This window comes from Sorex araneus, chromosome 2 (assembly GCF_027595985.1).
Source record: "Sorex araneus isolate mSorAra2 chromosome 2, mSorAra2.pri, whole genome shotgun sequence".
NCBI classification, from domain to species: Eukaryota; Metazoa; Chordata; class Mammalia; order Eulipotyphla; family Soricidae; genus Sorex; species Sorex araneus.
In genome coordinates this window covers 234705076-234722186 of record NC_073303.1, presented here as the reverse complement: position 1 = coordinate 234722186, position 17111 = coordinate 234705076, and the positions used below count along the sequence as shown (strand labels likewise).

At 57.6% G+C, this 17111-nt stretch overlaps 1 protein-coding gene across 2 annotated transcripts in view; it reads right to left on the bottom strand.

Moving 5' to 3' along the window:
- Positions 1 to 1016: 1016 nt before the first annotated feature.
- OLFM2 (olfactomedin 2) overlaps positions 1017 to 17111 on the bottom strand; it is a 43153-nt gene continuing 27058 nt past the window's right edge. For both annotated transcript variants that reach the window (XM_055125949.1, XM_055125948.1), the window contains exons 2-6: positions 6196 to 6345; positions 4794 to 4940; positions 4389 to 4608; positions 3801 to 3907; positions 1017 to 2114 (exon numbers count right to left, since the gene is read on the bottom strand). In XM_055125949.1, the coding sequence (XP_054981924.1) occupies positions 1437 to 2114; positions 3801 to 3907; positions 4389 to 4608; positions 4794 to 4940; positions 6196 to 6345 (1302 nt within the window). In that variant the 3' untranslated portion in view covers positions 1017 to 1436. The remainder of the gene's footprint in view (positions 2115 to 3800; positions 3908 to 4388; positions 4609 to 4793; positions 4941 to 6195; positions 6346 to 17111) is intronic.

The following is a 17111-nucleotide window of genomic DNA, read 5'->3' as shown; positions in this document are numbered from 1 at the left end:
TTTGGGATGAGCTGGGGAGGATTTGGGGAGGGGGGAGCCCTTCACTGGATCACTGAGGCCCCCAAGGGTTGGCTCTGTTCAGGGTCTTATAGGTGTCTTCCTAACCATCCTCCACACATGTTGTCTCTTCCCTGCCTTGCACACGGCCGACCCAGATTCGGTCTCTGGCTCCTGGTTACCTGAGCCCCATGAGGAGTGATCCCTGAGCACTGCCACGTGTGGCCCAAACGCCCCATCCCCGATCAAAAGCAAAACTGGGGAAAGCTACTGATGATGCGGGGGCAGCAGGATGGGTGATACCTGGGTTCAGGGCTGCGGGAGGGGCATGTGGGCTGAGAGCACCAGGGGAGCCCCCAGACTCCCAAATCAATAGATCAATGTAAACCCTGCCCTGCCCTTTGCCCTTCCAAGGACATAAATTCAGAGCTGCTGGTCCTTTATCGGGCCATGGTGGAGAGGATTATCTAAGTCACTTGTCACTGTTGTGACCAGGAGCCATGACTATTTGGGTCAGGTTGCTCTTTTTCTTCCCTTACTGTTCCCCCATCAGTGCTCGGGGGTTTTGGGGGGTGAGGGAACCCCTTTGATGTGTGGTTGAGCCCAGAGGTTCTTAGGGACCACCTTTGGCGGTGGGGGGGGTTGAACTTGAGTCCCTGTCCATGCAAGCATGCCCCTCCTCAGCTAGCTCTCCTAGGTACCCAGATGACAGCACTTTTACTTTTTAGAGGGGATGGGGGATGAAGCATGCCTGGTGTTGCACTCTAATTAATCCTGGAGGGGGTTGGGGTATACCATATGGGGTGCCAGGAATTGAACCTTACCTGCTGCACTCTCTGGCCCCTCTTAGCACTTCTACAAGCCTTACAACCAGCTGGGGGACCAAGGGTGTCAGAGGTATAGTACAATAGCTACGGCTCTTGCCTTGCATGGAGCCAGGCCTAGTCCAGTTGCCCAGTTCAGGAAATTACCCCCTGGGGCAAGGCCTGGACAGGGGACATCACACAGCTCCCTGGGTATCAAATGTCAAAGGTCCCGTTTATTCCGGCAACTCCGGAAAGAAAGTGTAAATAGAAAAAAGAAACAACCATGCACTCAAACTGGGCGGGTAGGAGTGAAAGAAGGGGGGTGGGCAGGGATGGAGAGGTGGGGAGGGGAAGGCATAAGGTGCAAAGAGGCAGGGGAGGGAGACAGGCAGGGGCCAGGAAAAGAGCTGGGAAGTGGGATCAATAAAAAAAGAAAGTGAGCCGCCCTCCGCCTCCGGGCTGGATGACAAGGAGACTCCAAATGAGATCAGTCAAGGTTAAATGCAAAGGGAAGTGGGGGCCGGTGTGTGCGTGGGGGGAAACAGGTCGGGGAGGGAAGGGGCGGGAGGGTGTGAGGGAGGACGAGGGAGGTCAGCTGGAGCGGGCACAGGCAGAGTAGAAAGGGCCTCGCCTCTAGGGGTCCCCGGCGGTGCTGATGACGTGGAAGAGGGTGACGTTGTAGAGCACCTGGTGGCCGTTGTTCCAGGTGTAGAGGGCGCGCTCGCGGGGGTTGTAATCCAGCATGGAGATGTGCGAGTACTGGTTGTGGAAGGGCACGTCCGTGTACTCGTAGCTCGACGTGTTGGTGAAATAGGCAAAGTAGACCTTGGCGCCGGCCAGGTGCGAGTTGGTGACGTAGAGCACCCCGCAGATCATGAACGCCTCGCCGGCGCTGCGCTTGGGGTAGCCGGTGTCCCACGAGCGCATCACCTCGAGCGTGTGCGGGTCCAGGCGGCTGACGACGATGTTGCCCGCGTTCTGGTTGGTGGTGTACACGGCCCACAGCCCGCTCTCGTCCACCATGAAGTCCATGTCCGAGAAGCCGCCCCACGAGTAGGGGAAGGTGTTGTTGTAGCCGGCGCCCGGCAGGCTGCGCTGCAGCAGCACCGAGCGCGAGCGGAAGTGGTACTTGACCACCACGTTGCTCTGGTACTTGTTGTAGAAGAGGGAGCCGTTGTACACCACGTGGCCCGTGCCCGCCCACGGCTGCGGCAGAAGGTGCTGGATAAAGTTCTGGCCCTTGATGAAGTCGCCCAGCGTGCGGAACTCCAGGACCCGCCGGCCTTTGTAGTAGCCATCCATGTACCACACCTGGGGGAGAGCCACAGGTCAATGCGACCAACTAACCCGGGTCATTAGGGAGCCACGTCACCAAGTTGGCACAAGGCAAGGGGCTTCTGGTGGCTGCTCACAACCGATCACAGGGCTTCGCACACGACGACTTCTGGTGGTCATGACCAATCAAAACTTTGGTGGCCATTCTCAACCAATCATAGGGCCTCCAGAGGTTATTCATGTCCAATCACAAGCCTTCTGGTACTCATTCTCAACCAATCATGGGCCTTCTGGGAGCTATTCCTGGCTATTCATTGGTCAGCCTACTTCCCATCTTTGGTCAAGGAAGCCATTGTTTTTTGGGGTTTTTTTGTTGTTTTTTGTTTTTTGTTTTGTTTTTTTTTGCTTTTTGGGTCAGCCGGTGATGCACAGGGGTCACTCCTGTCTCTTCACTCAGGAATTACCCCTGGCGGTGCTCAGGAGACCATATGGGATGCTGGAAATTGAACCCGGGTCGGCTGCGTGCAAGGCAAACGCCCTACCCGCTGTGCTATCGCTCCAGCCCCTCTTTTTAAGCCATTTGTCTTAAAAAGAGACACTAAGTCAAGGGGGTTAACCCCTTAGAATCAAGGGACACTGCAATTGTGGCCAGAGCGAGTGGGGAGGGTTTTTGCCTTGCACACAGCTGACCCAGGTTCTATCCTCGGTCCTCCAAGTACTCCTAGGAGTAATTTCTGAGTACAGAGCCAGGAATAATAACTTGCTCCGGGTGACCCAAAACAAACCAAAGAAATACAGGACCCTGTAATCCCCAAGGACTCCCAGGCACTGAGAGCTTACACTGGTCATTGACAATATGTGCGACAATGAGTCCCTTGGGTTTATCGCCAATGGTAAGCCCTGAAGGCACAGGGGACCCAGCTGTCAGAATCTCCACCATCGTCATCAACAGTGTACCTCAGGTGGTCCTTGGAATCTCCCCAGGAGTGGACCCTGAGCACTGGCCCCAAAACCCCCACCCCAAAGAAGTGAGTACCAACAACACTCCAGAATATTCTAGTTTTAGGGGTTTTTTTTTTTGGCTTTTGGGGTCACACCTGGCAATGCTCAGGGGTTACTCCTGGCATTGCTCGGGGGCCCTATGGGATGCCAAGGATCAAACCCAGGTCGTGGTGTGCAAGGCAAACGCCCTACCCACTATCGCTATGGCTCCTCCAGAATATTCTGAAGACACAGAAAGGGCTGCTCAGAGATCCTGAGGAACCTGCCCATGGTTCCTGCTAAAAACTGGAGGGAGTAGGATGCAAACTTCAGCCTGATCCCCAACCCCAAACTCTTGGTCATTTGGTCCATGCAAGTCATGGTGGGAGGTCAATGGCAGTGACCAGGAAGTGGGGGGGGATGCCGAGGGTTACCACTGATGCTGCCTGGGGGTCGTGATCAGCCTTCCCAGCAGTTCTGAGAGTCAGAAGTGAGGAGCAGCCACTGGGAGTTCAAAGCTCATGAGGGGGCAGGCATGCATCAGTCACAGATGACCTTTGGGATCAAAGGTTACTGAGAGCAGGTCCAGCATACCCCTTGAGCCCTTTTGGAATTCTCAACGTTAGAAGTTCCCGGTCCGCTTGGTGGTCCCTAGAGAGTTGGGGGGTGCGGGGCGGGGCGGGGAACGACAGGACACTTTTGGGTACAAGAGAACCACTGGTGTGGCATTGAGCAACTCACCCGGCTGTCGGCGCTGGGGGCCATCGTGTCCGTCATCCAGGAACCGAAGCGAGACCCCATGGCCCGAACGGTGATGGGGTTACTGACCCCAGTCAGCTTCCCGCAGCCTGGGAAGTGGGAACACAGGGCGGGGTGAGAGAGGGGGGTCGTGCAGGGAGAAAGCGCAGGGGTGCAGGGGTGCAAGAGGGTCCGAGATGCAGTGAGGTGGGGCTGGAGGTGAAAGGTCAGGGTGGGTTCCCTCTCTGGTGGGAAAGGGCTTGGGCAGGGCAATGAAAGGGATCCAGGTTTAGAAAGACCCAAACTGCAATCCGGACGAAGTGCTCGCATGCACGGAAATCTAGGCTCAAGTCCCAGCACAGCGCAAACAAGCATTGGGCATTGAGGGGGCCGGAGCGATAGGACGTCGGGAAGGGCATTGGCCTTGCACGGGGCCGACCCGGGTTCGATCCCCTCGGCACCCCATAGTGTGTCCCGAGCCCCCGGGGAGTGATTCCTAAGCTCGCCGGATGCTCCCCCAAGCAAACAAAAACACACGGGCATTGAGATGGCATTGGGGGCAAGGGGTGGAGGCGGCAGGTGAAGGCGTACCCAGCTTCTGCGCGCAGGCGTGCAGCCGCGCCTCCAGAGCCAGAACCCGCTGCTGCAGGTCCTCGTAGCCGTAGGCGCCCATCTCCTCCTGGATGGCCGCCAGGCTGCCCGACAGGTTGCGGACCTCCTCGCGCAGGCGCACGACGGTACGCGTGTCGGCCTTGTACTGCTCCAGCACCGAGCCCAGCGGCTGCAGCTCCGTCATTCGCTCCTTCAGCTCCTGGCCCCGCCCCCACAGGGACCCGTCGCCTCCAGCGCGACCTCTGACCCACACCCGCCCCGTCTGGGCTTGCTCCCCTCCTTCCCCTCAAGCCCCTTGAGCTTAGCCCCGGGAATGCCGCCCTTCCCTTGGCAGTCCCCCCCAACGCCCCCCGAACACCTGGCCCCCACCCCCGCAGGACGCACCTGGAAGCTCTTGGCCGACAGGGAGCCGTCGGCAGCCCGCAGCCGCGCGTCCAGGCTGCGCAGGGGCGTCTCCATGCTCCGCACGTACTGCAGGTCACGGTAAGTGCGCAGTTCCAGCACCTCCATGGACTGCGAGACGTTCTGCACCTGGGGAGCGGGCAGGGTGACGACGCCTGGCGAGGTGTGTGTGTATGTGTGTGTTTGTGTATTTTTGGGGGGGTGCCCGAGGTCCGCCTTCTCCCTGCCCCGCTCCCCGCTGCTGGCCAGCAGCCTCCAGATGCAGGGCATCCTCCAGGTGCAGGGCAGCCCGGCCCATCCGTGGCCAGCTCCTGGCGTGGCCCCGCACCCGCCGGCAGCACTGACCGCCCACGGCCGCCAGGGGGCGCTTGTGACCAGGAACGCGGAGGCCCTCGCCCTGCAGGGAGCTGGTCCCGCCGCTCCGCACCCGCTTCCTGTCAGACCCACCGACCCCAGACTCAGCACCCCAGACTCCGAAGCCCCTTCCCCAGAGACTCCACGAGGGCCGTCGCGCCTGCCAACCCTTCTCCCTCATTGTGCCCTCTCGGTGGTGGATTGATGGGAGCGCGGCCAGCACTGCTCCGTGGCTACTCCTGGTGGTGCCCGAGATCGAACCCTGGGTCTCCTGCACGCAGAGACTGCACTGCCCTGGCTCGTATTATTGGTTTTGTTTCGGGGTCACACCTGGCGATGCTCAGGGGTTACTCCTGGCTCCGCTCTCAGGAATCACTCCTGGCGGTGCTCTGGTGACTCTATGGGATGTCGGTGGTGATCGGATTCGGGTCAACGGCATGCAAGACAAACACCCTCTCCACTGTCCTAACGCTCTGGTCCCCTCTCCAGCCCTTTGAGCCACCTCCCCGACCCTCTGCTGGTCCCTTTCAAGCCCAGGCTCAGAGAACAGTTCAAGCCCAGTGGCGGTGGCGGGGCGAGAGACCAAAGCGTCTGCAGGGATGCTGTGAGCAGGAAACTCTTTGGAAGGGGAGGGATCCTTAAAGCAGCTTCTTGGGATGGAAGGGGAGAGGTGAGTGTGCGTGTGAGCCTGTGAACTGCAGGGCAGAGGGACCCCAGGTTCATACGCAGAAGGCTCCACTGCTATCAGAAGCAATCGGCTTCCCCAAGACTAAACTAGGAGCCGGGGAGAAATGGCTGAACGGGTTGAAACCCAGGGTTTGATCCCCAGCACTAAGGTGTCGCCCCAGGCACGGCTGGAAATGAGCCCCCTTTAAAAAAAAAAAAAAGCGCTGCAAAGAAATGAAATTGACTAAGCATCGGGTTGCCAAATTTCCAGCTGTTTCTGAGGATCCTGGCCTGACAGAGCAAGCTGGGGAACAGAAAGCAGGGGGGGGGGAGTCCAGCCCTCCCCCATCCCAGAGGGTCTCACCTTCTCCATGAGCTGGCGCAGTTCCCGGCTGCGTCCGTCCCTCGAGCAGGTGCTCTGGGCTGGGATCACTGCCGTGCAGATGCATTTCCCATCGGGCGCCTGGGCCGACGTGTACAGCTGCCAGCCTTCCTCAGGGCTCTGGAAGAGGGTCTGTGGGGGGTTCCAAGATCAGACAGGCTGTGGGGAGGACTCCTCCAGCCCCTGTATGACCTGGGTGAAGGGATGGGTGCCTCTTGAATCAAGATCTGAAGGTGAGGGTCCAGATTGATCAGACAGCAGGGAGGGCGCTTGCCTAACACACAGCCAACCCAGGTTCAGCACCCCCCCCATAGGGTCTTTGGGGCCCCACCAGGAGTAATCCCTGAGCACCTCCAGGTGTGGCCCCAAAGCAGACCCGGGGGAGGGGGAGAGGGGCGAGGCTTCCGTGTCTAGCAGTACCTGCCTTGCAAACATGAGACCTGGAGTCCAACCCCCCTGACACCCACATCCTCCAAGTTTCTTGTCCAGGCAGCTCTGTAATCTCAACCCCTGGAACCAAGAGGGCACCACGCCCAATTTTTGCAGCCAGGAGTGTGAGAACCCCGAACTAGAGCGCACACGTCCACCCCCACAAGCACCCCAACTGAAAACGTGGCACTGTCTTAACCACCCTCAAACATGTGTGGTCCTCGGGTCCCTCAACAGCCACAAGAGGAAGAAACGGCAGGGATGGGGTGGGGAGTGAGGCCATGAACTGGAGAGGATGAGGGTGGAGCCCTGGGCGGGAGCATCAGCAGGGAAAGTTCTTAGCCAAGACTACAGGAAGAGGGGCTAGAGTGATAGCACAGCGCCTTGCACACGGCCGACCCGGGTTCGATTCGAATTATCCCATATGGTCCCCTGAACACTGCCAGGAGTAATTCCTGAGTGCAGAGCCAGGAGTAAGCCCTATGCACCGCCCGGTGTGACCCAAAAATTAAAAAAAAATTAAAAATAATAATAATAAAAAACTACAGGGGCTGGAGCGATAGCACAGTGGGTAGTGCATTTGCCTTGCATGCGGCCAACCTGAGTCCAATTCCCAGCATTCCATATGGTCCCCTGAGCACCACCAGGAGTGATTCCTGAGTACATGAGCCAGAGGTAACCCTTGTGCATTGCTGGGTGTGACCAAAAAAAAAAAAAATACAGCAAAAGGAGACTGAGTAATAGGCCAGCAGATAGGGGCCAGGGTTTGATCCCGACATCCCATAGGGTCCCCCGAGCATGCCAGGAGTTAATTCCTGAGTGGAGTAATCCCTGAGCATTGCGTGTGACCCAAAAAGTTACACACACACACACACATACACACACAAAACACAGGCAAGAGCAAAGGCGCAGTGGGTTTGGGGGAGGCGGTTGGCGTGGCTGGAGCAGCAGTGAGCCAAAGGGGTAAGCAGGAAAGGAGAGAGGGCATGTGGGGGGCCGGATGAGTTACGGTTGGAACCCTTGCTGGGGTCCGCAGGGTGCCTGACTTGGGTGCTCACTGGGACCCTCTGGTGGTCGCGCAGGTAACAGCCTGCGGGCGGAAGCGGAACCCCAGGGGCCGGTGAATTCCCCCGTCCAGGAGGCTGTCGTGGTCGCTGCTGTTGTTTGGGGCTGGGATGCGGAGATGTGCGTCCTGAATGCCTGGCTGGAAACCGCGAGTGTGTAACGCGGCTGCCCCAGCGCCGCCCTCCCTCCCGCCCGCTGCCTCCTTCCTCGCTCCCGCCCCGTCTGGGGGCTGTTGTGCAAAACGCCTGTTGGAACGTGCGCCAGCGACATAATTGTACAGAAGCGCGCGGCTCCGCGGCTCATTTATAAGGATAATCACCCATTTATAAGCGCTATCTGAAATGATCCTAATTAGGCACGCACAGCCTGGCGGGGGTGGGGGATCCCCGGCTCCCCTGCGGGGAGGGAGTCCGTCCCTTATTCGTGCCTCGGCTGTCGCACTGCAGACCTGCCCCCCAAGTCTGGGAACTTTGGGGGGGGGTCAGGGCTGCGCTCAGCCAGCCAGAGCCCCTCCCACCCGGCACTCCCCAAAGCCTCCTAGGACTTAGCCTTTTCCCCCCAACCCCCTCGTACCCCCGGACCCCTGAACGCCGGCCACCAGCTCCCCTCCCTACCTGTCCACTTCAGTTTCACCTTTCCCAGCCTTGCATCCAAATACAAAACTGTCACCTTTTGTGCAAATCCTGTTGTTTGTCTTGTTTTGTTTTGTTAAAGCAGAAAGGCTTGGGGGAGCGATAGTATAGCCGGTAGGGCATTTGCCTTGCACGCAAGGCAGACCCGGGTTCAATCCCCAGCATCCCATATTGTCCCCCCAAGCACCGCAAGGAGTAATTCCTGAGTGCAGAGCCAGGAGTAACCCCTGTGCATCACCAAGTGTGACCCAAAAAGAAAAAAAAAAAAACTCAGGAAGTCTTGAGCCACACCCACAGTGCTCAAGGCTGACTCCTGGTTCTATGCTCAAAGAGCACTCCTGGCAGTGTCTGGGGGACCCTGTGCAGTGCGGGGATTGAACCTGTGGCAGCTGAGACAAGACAAGCGCCCTATCCACTGTCCCCTGGGGTCCCTTATTTTTATTTGACTTTTTGTCTGTTTGTTTTCCTTAACTCTGCGCTCAGGGAACGTTCCTGGCGGTGCTCAGGGGAGCGATGCTATGGGGTACCAGGGATCGAATCCGTGTCTGCTGCATACAAGCAAATACCCTAATACCCTTCCCGCTGTCCTATCACTCCGGCCCCTATTTATTTGATTTTTGTTTATTTCTGGTCTTGGAGCCACACCAGTTGCGCTCGGGGCTTCTTCAGGCAGGCCCTATATGGTGGTAGGGAATCTAACCCAGGTCGTTTGAATGCAATTTTTCTTTTTTCTTTTTCTTTTTTTTTTTTTTTTTTTTGCTTTTTGGGTCACACCCGGCAATGCACAGAGGTTACTCCTGGCTCTGCACTCAGGAATCAGGAATCACCCCTGGCTCAGGGGACCTATGGGATGCTGGGAATCGAACACGGGTCGGCCTCGTGCAAGGCAAATGCCCTACCCGCTGTGCTATTGCTCCAGCCCCTGAATGCAATTTTTCTTTCTTATTTATTTTATTTTATTTTATTTTAGTACTAGCATGGGCCAGAGGGACAGTACAGCAGGGAGGGCATTTGCTTGCACACAGCTGACCTGGGTTTCATCCCCGGGATCCCACAGGGTTCCCTGAACACCTCCAGGAGTGATCCCTGAGTACAGGGCCAGCCGTGAACACCGTCAGATGTGACCTATCACCCCCTGCCCCGCACCCCGCCAAAAAAAAAACAAAAAAGCACCATACACCAAGCCCCCTCCCCAAGACCCCCATTAGTACAGACCCAGAAGCAGCACCCCAGGCCCCTTCATTAACATCTTCCCTCCTTTTCTCTAGTGAGCTCCAAAGCCCATGTGCCCTTCTCTCTCTCCCCCTCCTCTCCCTCCTCCTCCTCCTCTGAATGATGGAATTGCAAAAGAGAAGATTTGACGAGCGGCACCAAGCAGGGCTCGGCGGCTCTCAAGGAAAAATAATTGTCTGCAGCGGCCAAAGCACCTCGCACCTCTCAGGGCGCTCTGCGGGCGCGGAGATTAAATGCGGCAGGGAGGAGGGGCCTGGAGGGGCGTGATGTGAGGGGCGGGGGAGGATGCTCAGCTATGCTGGTCCCTTTCGATCCCGGTTCCCTGTAGGCTCTCAGGAGGAGGTGTAGCTGTGATGCAGCCTCATGATGTGCAGTTGCGGCCAGCAAGTAGTCCAGCGGTTAAGGCCTTGCACGCGGCAGACCCAGGTTTCATCCCTGGCAGTCCATAGGGTCCCCCCCCCCCCCGCCACTCACAAGTGATCCCTGAGTGCAGATCCAGGAGTAAAACCTACCCCTGACGGCCTCCAAGCAGGCTACCTGTGCCCTCAAGTTGCTACTCCTCAAATATTCTTTTCCTGCCTTAAAGGAAAAAAAAAGGGAGGGGGGCTGGCATGCGGACCGTGGACGGGGGGTGGGGGGGGGTGGCGATTCCCAGCATCCCATAGAGTCCCCCGAGCACGAGCACCATCAGGAGTAATTCCTGAGTGCATGAGCCAGAAGTAAGCCCCGTGCAACGCCGGGTGTGACCCAAAAAGCAAAAAAAAATAATAATAATAATCTATTCTCATTAAACCACCTGCAGTCCCCAGAAGTAAACACTGTCTTTCTCCAGCTCTGGGGACAGGAGAGGGCAGAGAGATAGGACAACAGGGAGGGTGCTTTCTTGGCATATGCCAACCTGGATTCAGCCCCCCCCCATGCCATAGAGGGTCCCCTGATCGCCACCAGGAGACAACCCCGAGCACAGAGCCAGGAATCAACTCTGAGCAAAACCGGATGTGCCCAAACAAAACAAAGCAAAACCTCAAGCAGCTCTTGGCTCCGATGAAAAAAAAAATTTCCTAGGGTTCCCCTCACCCAGAGCAGAGCCGGCTCCTGAATCCCCAGAAATGGGGGAGGGGGGTGTCGGGGACAGGCGGCCCACCCGTCCGGGCTGTTTGTCAGGGATCAGCCAACAGGAATAGAGCAAGCGACTGGCTCTTAATAAGACAAGGATGTTATTGCATTTGAGGCTGGATAATTTAATCAGGAAGCAGAAGTGACTTGGGGTTTAGATATTTATTGGTACCCAGCCTCGCTGCAGAGAAGACTCCAAGTGATTTACAAGGGTATTTAAATGCCACACGATCGTGCCAATTAACTAGGCGAGGCGGCAATCCGGCACCCAGGAGGGCATCTTGCCAGCGCTCTCGGGCTGCATTTGCACGGAACATGGCCAGTCGGGTCTTTGAGGACTCAGCCCGGCAGCTCAGCGGCCCCGGGCACCCCTGGGCTGTAAGGAAGCTCCCAGCGGTGCTATTTAAAAGGCCCAGAATATGGGGCCTGCAGTGATAGCACCGTGGGGAGGGTATTTGCCTTCCACATGACCAGCCTGGGTTCAATCCTGGGCATCCCATAGGGTCCCCTGAGCACCACCTGCAGTAATTCCTGAGCATCGCCAGGTGTGACCCCCCCCCCACCAAAAAAAGGGCCCAGAGCAGTACTACGGTTGCTGGGGCATTTGTCTGGCACTCGGCCAACCCGGGCATCCCCTAGGGCCCCCTGAGCACCACTGGGTATGGCCCCCAAACAAATAAATACATAAATAAAACAGAATTTGTAAGGGTCACACCCACAAAAAGGATGGGGTTAGTCCCATCTCAGTGCTCAGGAGTCTGTCCTGGCACAGAGAACCATGCGGTGCCGGGGGTCGAACCCAGGGGTGCTTGGGGTACCCTGTGGGATGCCAGGGATCAAATCCACATCTGCAGGACAAGTGCCCTCCCCGCTCTCGGGTCCCGATCTCCCCAGCTCCTCAGTGGGATATTATTAATTATTATTACTATTGTTGTTGTCATCTTTCAGTGGATTCCTCTAAATTGTTAGCAACAAATACATCCTTGCATAGATTTCTTTATACGTATATACTTGGCAAGAGAGAAGAAGGAAAAAGAGGGTCCACGCCACAGAGCAGCAGGGAGAAGGCTGTCCTTGCACGCACCAGGCTGGGTTCAATCCCTGGCTTCTCATCGGTCCCCCAGCGCAGAGCCAGGTGTGACCCCAAAACAAAAATAAACAGAAAGGGCCGAGGGAAATGCCGGGATACAGAAGCCAGAAAGGAGGCACAGAATAAACGTCTTTTCCAGTCCCCGGCCACCGGCATATGGTTGGACCAAAAATGAGGTATTCAGCTCCCCGAGCAACCTGCCCAAAAAGGGAAAACTGCCCATCGACGCCGCGCTCTGCGCCCCAAAACCAGGCACGCCAGCTGCTCCCAGGAAAAGTTAACTATTTTTGGTTCTGAGAACAGGCCTGGCTCTCTCCCACGGTCCTCCGAAAATGGCGCCCGCATGACGTCACGTGTACCTTCCCAGACAGCATCAGCCCCCCAAAACGGCCCCTATATCTCTGGAAGCTTCTCGGTCCCCCGTGGAGGGTACAGACCAGCAGGGTTCCGGGCTGTCCCAACACTGCCTTGGGGGGCTAGAGAGATACTACAGCAGAGAGGCCGCTTGCTTTGCACCTGGCTGACCCGGGTTCAATCCCCGGCACCCCAGAGGGTCCCCTGAGCCCACCAGGAGATCCCTGAGTGCAGAGCCAGGATTAACCCCCGCACTGATGGGTGTAGCCCCCAAACAAATAACAACAACATCTGTACTGCAGCACTGTCGTCCCACTGTTCATTGATTTGCTCCCATGGGCACCAGTAACGTCTCCACGGTGAAACTCCTTGTTACTGTGACAACAATAATAATAATAATAATGACTCAAGAACAAAGCTCAGCCATAGAGCACTTACTGCACTTGTGAGAACCCCGCCTCCCGCACTCCACACACACACTCAAGGAAAATGGAAACTTTGGGGGCTGGAGAGAGAGCACAGTGGGGAGGGCGTTTGCCTTGCACACGGCCAACCCAGGTTTGATCCCTGCCATCCCATCCGGTGGCCTGAGCCCGCCAGGAATGTTCCCTGAGTACAGAGCCCGGAGGAGCCTCTGAGCACGGCTGGATGTGGCCCAAAAAGGAAAAAACAAAACAAAGCAGAACAAAAACCAAAAAAACAAAAACAACCCTTCTCCAGCCCTTTGTTCAAGGAAGCAGCCTGGACATCTGTGGTGCACGTCTCCCCTCCCCTCAGAGGCAGTCAGCATTTCTCCTTGGCCTCGTGTCCACTTCTGTTTATGAGGCCAGCTGAGAGCCACGGGGTCTGCAGCGGCAGGAGCAGCCTCGAGGCCGGCCGCCACCCTGGGCAGAGAGGGCGCGGCCCGGCCCCCGGAGAGGGCGCCTGGCACAGCCCGTCTCTGCACCTCTCTGCCCGCCCCAGCCCCGGTCTCTCCCGCGGAGGGCAGCTGGCAGGTGTCCGCCTGGCAGGCCGGGAGGCAGCCGCGGCTGGATCTGACCGTCGGGACAGCCGAGCGGATGTGATGAATGATCCCCGACACGCTTGTCGGCCGCGGCTAAGCCCTGCCGCGGCCCGCGGCCCCTCGGAGGGTTCCAGATAATCGCCGGCTGCCCCTGTCACACCAGGAGCCATCGGGCAGGTCTCCCCTGAGTGATAAACTTGACAGGCCTTAAAGAAGATGTCAGTTTGCTGGCGCCGAGAGGGAGAAAGAGGCTTCGCTCGGCCCAAGCCGCCGGGGTTTTTTTCTGGGAGAGGCTGAAGCCGAGGGGATGGAAGATTTGCTGAGCGGATTGTCCGCTCATTCACGTACCCATCCATCCATCCATTCATCCATCATCCGTCTTTCCATCCACCCACATCCATTCATCCTCTCATCCCTCCATCTATTCTTCACTACCCATCATCAGTCCGCTCATCCTGAAATCACACCTCTTCCCTCTTTCTCACCCCACTTCAAAACGTTTTGTTCTTGGGGCCAGCACCATAGGACAGCCGGGAGGGCATTTGTCTTGCACGCAGCAGACCTGGATTCTATTCCTAGCACCCCCTATGGACCCCTGAGCATGGCCAGCTGTGACACCCAAACAAACAAAAATCAGTTTTGTGGTGGGGGGGTGTCCAGGTCCCCACCATCCTGGGGGCTTACATGGTGCTGGCAATCGAACCCAGGACTCCCACAGACCAAGTGCCCTGATAGTTTTTGAGGACTAGCAAAAGATTTTTGTTGGGGCTGGAGCAATAGTACAGCAGGGAGGGTGTTTGCCTTGCATGTGGCCGACCCGGGTTCGATGCCCTGAGTCCCATAGGGTCCCCAGGAGTAATTCCTGAGTGCAGAGCCAGGAGGAACCCCTGAGCATCGCTCGATGTGACCCAAAATGTCCAAAAAAAAAAGATTTTTGTACCATACCCCCCCTGGATAATTAAGGTATCCTTCACCCCATTCCTCATTCCCCCAACTTTGCAGCCCCCCCACCTTGTAGCCCTCAACCTGGCCCAAGGACATAGCTTCAGAGGCACTTCCTGAGGGAGTGATGAATGAATGAATGAATGATGAATGAATAAATGATGAATGAAGGCACCAGCTGCAGCCCCCGTTTCCTCCATCCCTGTGCTGGGGGCATCCCGGCCGGCAGGGAGATCTAGAGCCGTGCAGCGGGGAATGAAAAGCGCTTCTCTCCTTCAGACAGGCTGGGTTTTGATCCTTTGCTTTGTCTACATCAAAGATTCATTTCTTGAATATTTAGGGGCCTTTGTACCAAAGAGAAGCGGCGGCATTAGCATCCCTGTCTCCTTTTTCAAGGCAAGTGGGGAGGAGAGACACTGGCGGCCGAGAGAACAGTGGCCCAGCTTCTTCCTATTCTCTCCCACCCCCCAGTACCCCCCCCCCGCCCCCATGTCAGAACTGTCACTGGATTTCCCCGATGCTCCCTTCCCGGCCTCCTCGCCTCCATCAGGGGGAGAATATCGGGGCCACTGGTGTGCTCTGGAGGGATCCAGGCTTTCACACCCATTGTGCCGCTGTCCAGGGAAGCTTTAGGAGCCCCCCGTGGATTTGCTGAGACACTGGTGGGCTCAGTCCCTAACTTCTATCTTGATCCCCCTCAACCGCCCTTTTTTGGAGAAGCCCCCACCCGGCAGGGCTAAAGACTCACTCCTGGCTCTGCACTCAGGGATCACTCGAGGACCCTATAGGACGCCAGGGATCGAACCCGGGTCAGCCACGTGCAAGGCAACGTCTTCCCGCTGGCCTTTCGCTCCGGCCCCAGCTGCCGTTTTTCTCAGCCCTGAGAAGCCAAGCTGAAGGCAGAGCCTGTCCCCAAGGGGCACCGTCCGCCCCTACCCCTCAGGGACCCACGGGCTCAGATTTTGCTCCCTCGGTTTGAAGTTGGTCCCGAGGAAAAATAAATCTGGAGGTGGGGCCAGAGCAACAGGACAGCAGGGAGGGCGTTTGCCTGGCACACACTGACCTGGGTTCGATCCCCAGCATCCCATAGGGCCCCCTGAGTGCTCCCTGAGCACAGAAACAGGAGTAAGCCCCAAGCACCACGGGGTGTAGCCCAATCATCAAAAAAATAAATAAAATGAGAGAGCCTGGAGGAGCTTTTCTAGATTCTTCCCAGACTTCCCGGAATGCAATTTCTGGCCTGGGCATAAATCCTCACCCTGGGCACCCGGGCCAGGGCGGGAAATCAATCCGGCAGAGCACAGGGACGGGTGTCGTGGGGGAAATCCATCTTCCGGCCTGGCAGAAGCATCTCGGGCAGAGAGACTAGGGCGCCCCTCCCCCAGCACACACACACACACACACACACACATGCACGCACGCACACACACACACCACCAAAGCTATTGCAAAAGAGTGAAGAATCAGAGCGAGAGAGGCTGGAGCAATGGTACAGCGGGTCAGTCTCTGGCCTTGCCTGCGGCCGACCCAGGTTTGATCCCAGCATCCCATAGGGTCCCCTGAGCACTGCCGGGAGTGATTCCTGAGTGCAGGGCCAGGAGTCAGCCCTGAGGTCCACCAGGTGTGCTCTCCCCCCTCAAATATAGTGAGGCATTAGAGAGAGGAGGACACTGGCCTTGTACATGGCTGACCCGGGTTCCATCCCCGGCACCCCATAGGGTCCCCCAACGCCCACCAGGAATGATCCCTGAGCGCAGAGCCAGGAGTGAGCCTTGAGCATCGCCAGATGTGGCCCCCAAACAAAACAAAAGAAATGAAGGGAGGGCTGGAGAGACAGTACCACTTGCCTTGCATGTGGTCAGCTTGGGTTTGAGCCCTGGCATCCCAGAGGGCCTCCCCCACCCCAGACGCACCAGGAATGAGTCCTGAGTGCAGAGCCAGGACTAAGCCCTGAGCACCACTGGATGTGCTTCGCACACACAAAGGGGAAAAGGATCAGAACGACCCCTGGTAGTGGGCCCCTGGTGACAGGGATTGACCTGGGCTGGCGGTTCGCAGGGTACAGGTCTCACGGCGGTGCCCTCGGCCCCTGGATGGGGCCAGTGGGCGTGGGGGCGGGGCCAGGGATTGGACTCAGGTCTTCTGTATCCAAAGCCACATACCGGAGCCCCCAGAACAGAAGCGGGAGAAACAGCATCGGTGCCAATAAAGCGTCCCGGGCGTGCAGTGTTGTTACCACCGGCCCCGCACACTCACACACTCCCCGGCACGCAGGCACCTCCACAGGCCCAGGGTGGCTGTGTGTGCGTGTGTGTGCAGTGCACACATGTGTCTCTGTGTCTGTGTGTGCATTGTACATGCAGGTGTGTGCGCGTATGCATGTGTATATATGTATGCTTGTGTGTATGCAGGGCACACGTGTGTCTGTGCGTGCGTGTGCCTGTGTGTATAGTGAGTAAGAGTATCTGTGTCTCTGAGTGCGTGCGGGTGGTGTGTATAAGTGTGTGTGTGTGTGTGTGTGTGCTCCATGTGTGCACTTGTGTGTTTTTGTGCTGTTTTGGGGAGGGGGTTACAGCAGCAATAGCAAACTCGGCCCATTCCTTGGAGCTTTTGGAGGAAATGAATGAATTTCAGACAGAAACAGGCTCTGGCAGGGCCTCGGCCTCTCCTCAGCTGGGAGAGGGGACGGGCAGGGGCGGGCGGCCACCTGGGTCCCCAGGGCCCCTTTGTCATCCAGAATGGGCCACTTGAAGGGAAATCGATCAGGGCGGCAGGAGAAGCAGCTGCTCTGACCGGCAGAGCAGCGGGGGAGAGACCCCAGGTGCCCCCGCTCCAGGCTGGGGCTGGAGCCAGCCGGGGGCCTGAGGATTGTTCTGCCACCTGGTGGGTCCTCCCCGGGGCGTTTTCATCAGGGAGTATTGTGGGGGAGGCACTAACCCCCTCAACCCACCACAGGCCTCGTTCAGCTGGGGCGGGGCAGCCTGTCCTGATCACCCGTACCTGCCAGGCCACCTGCACAAATCCTGCCCGTGCA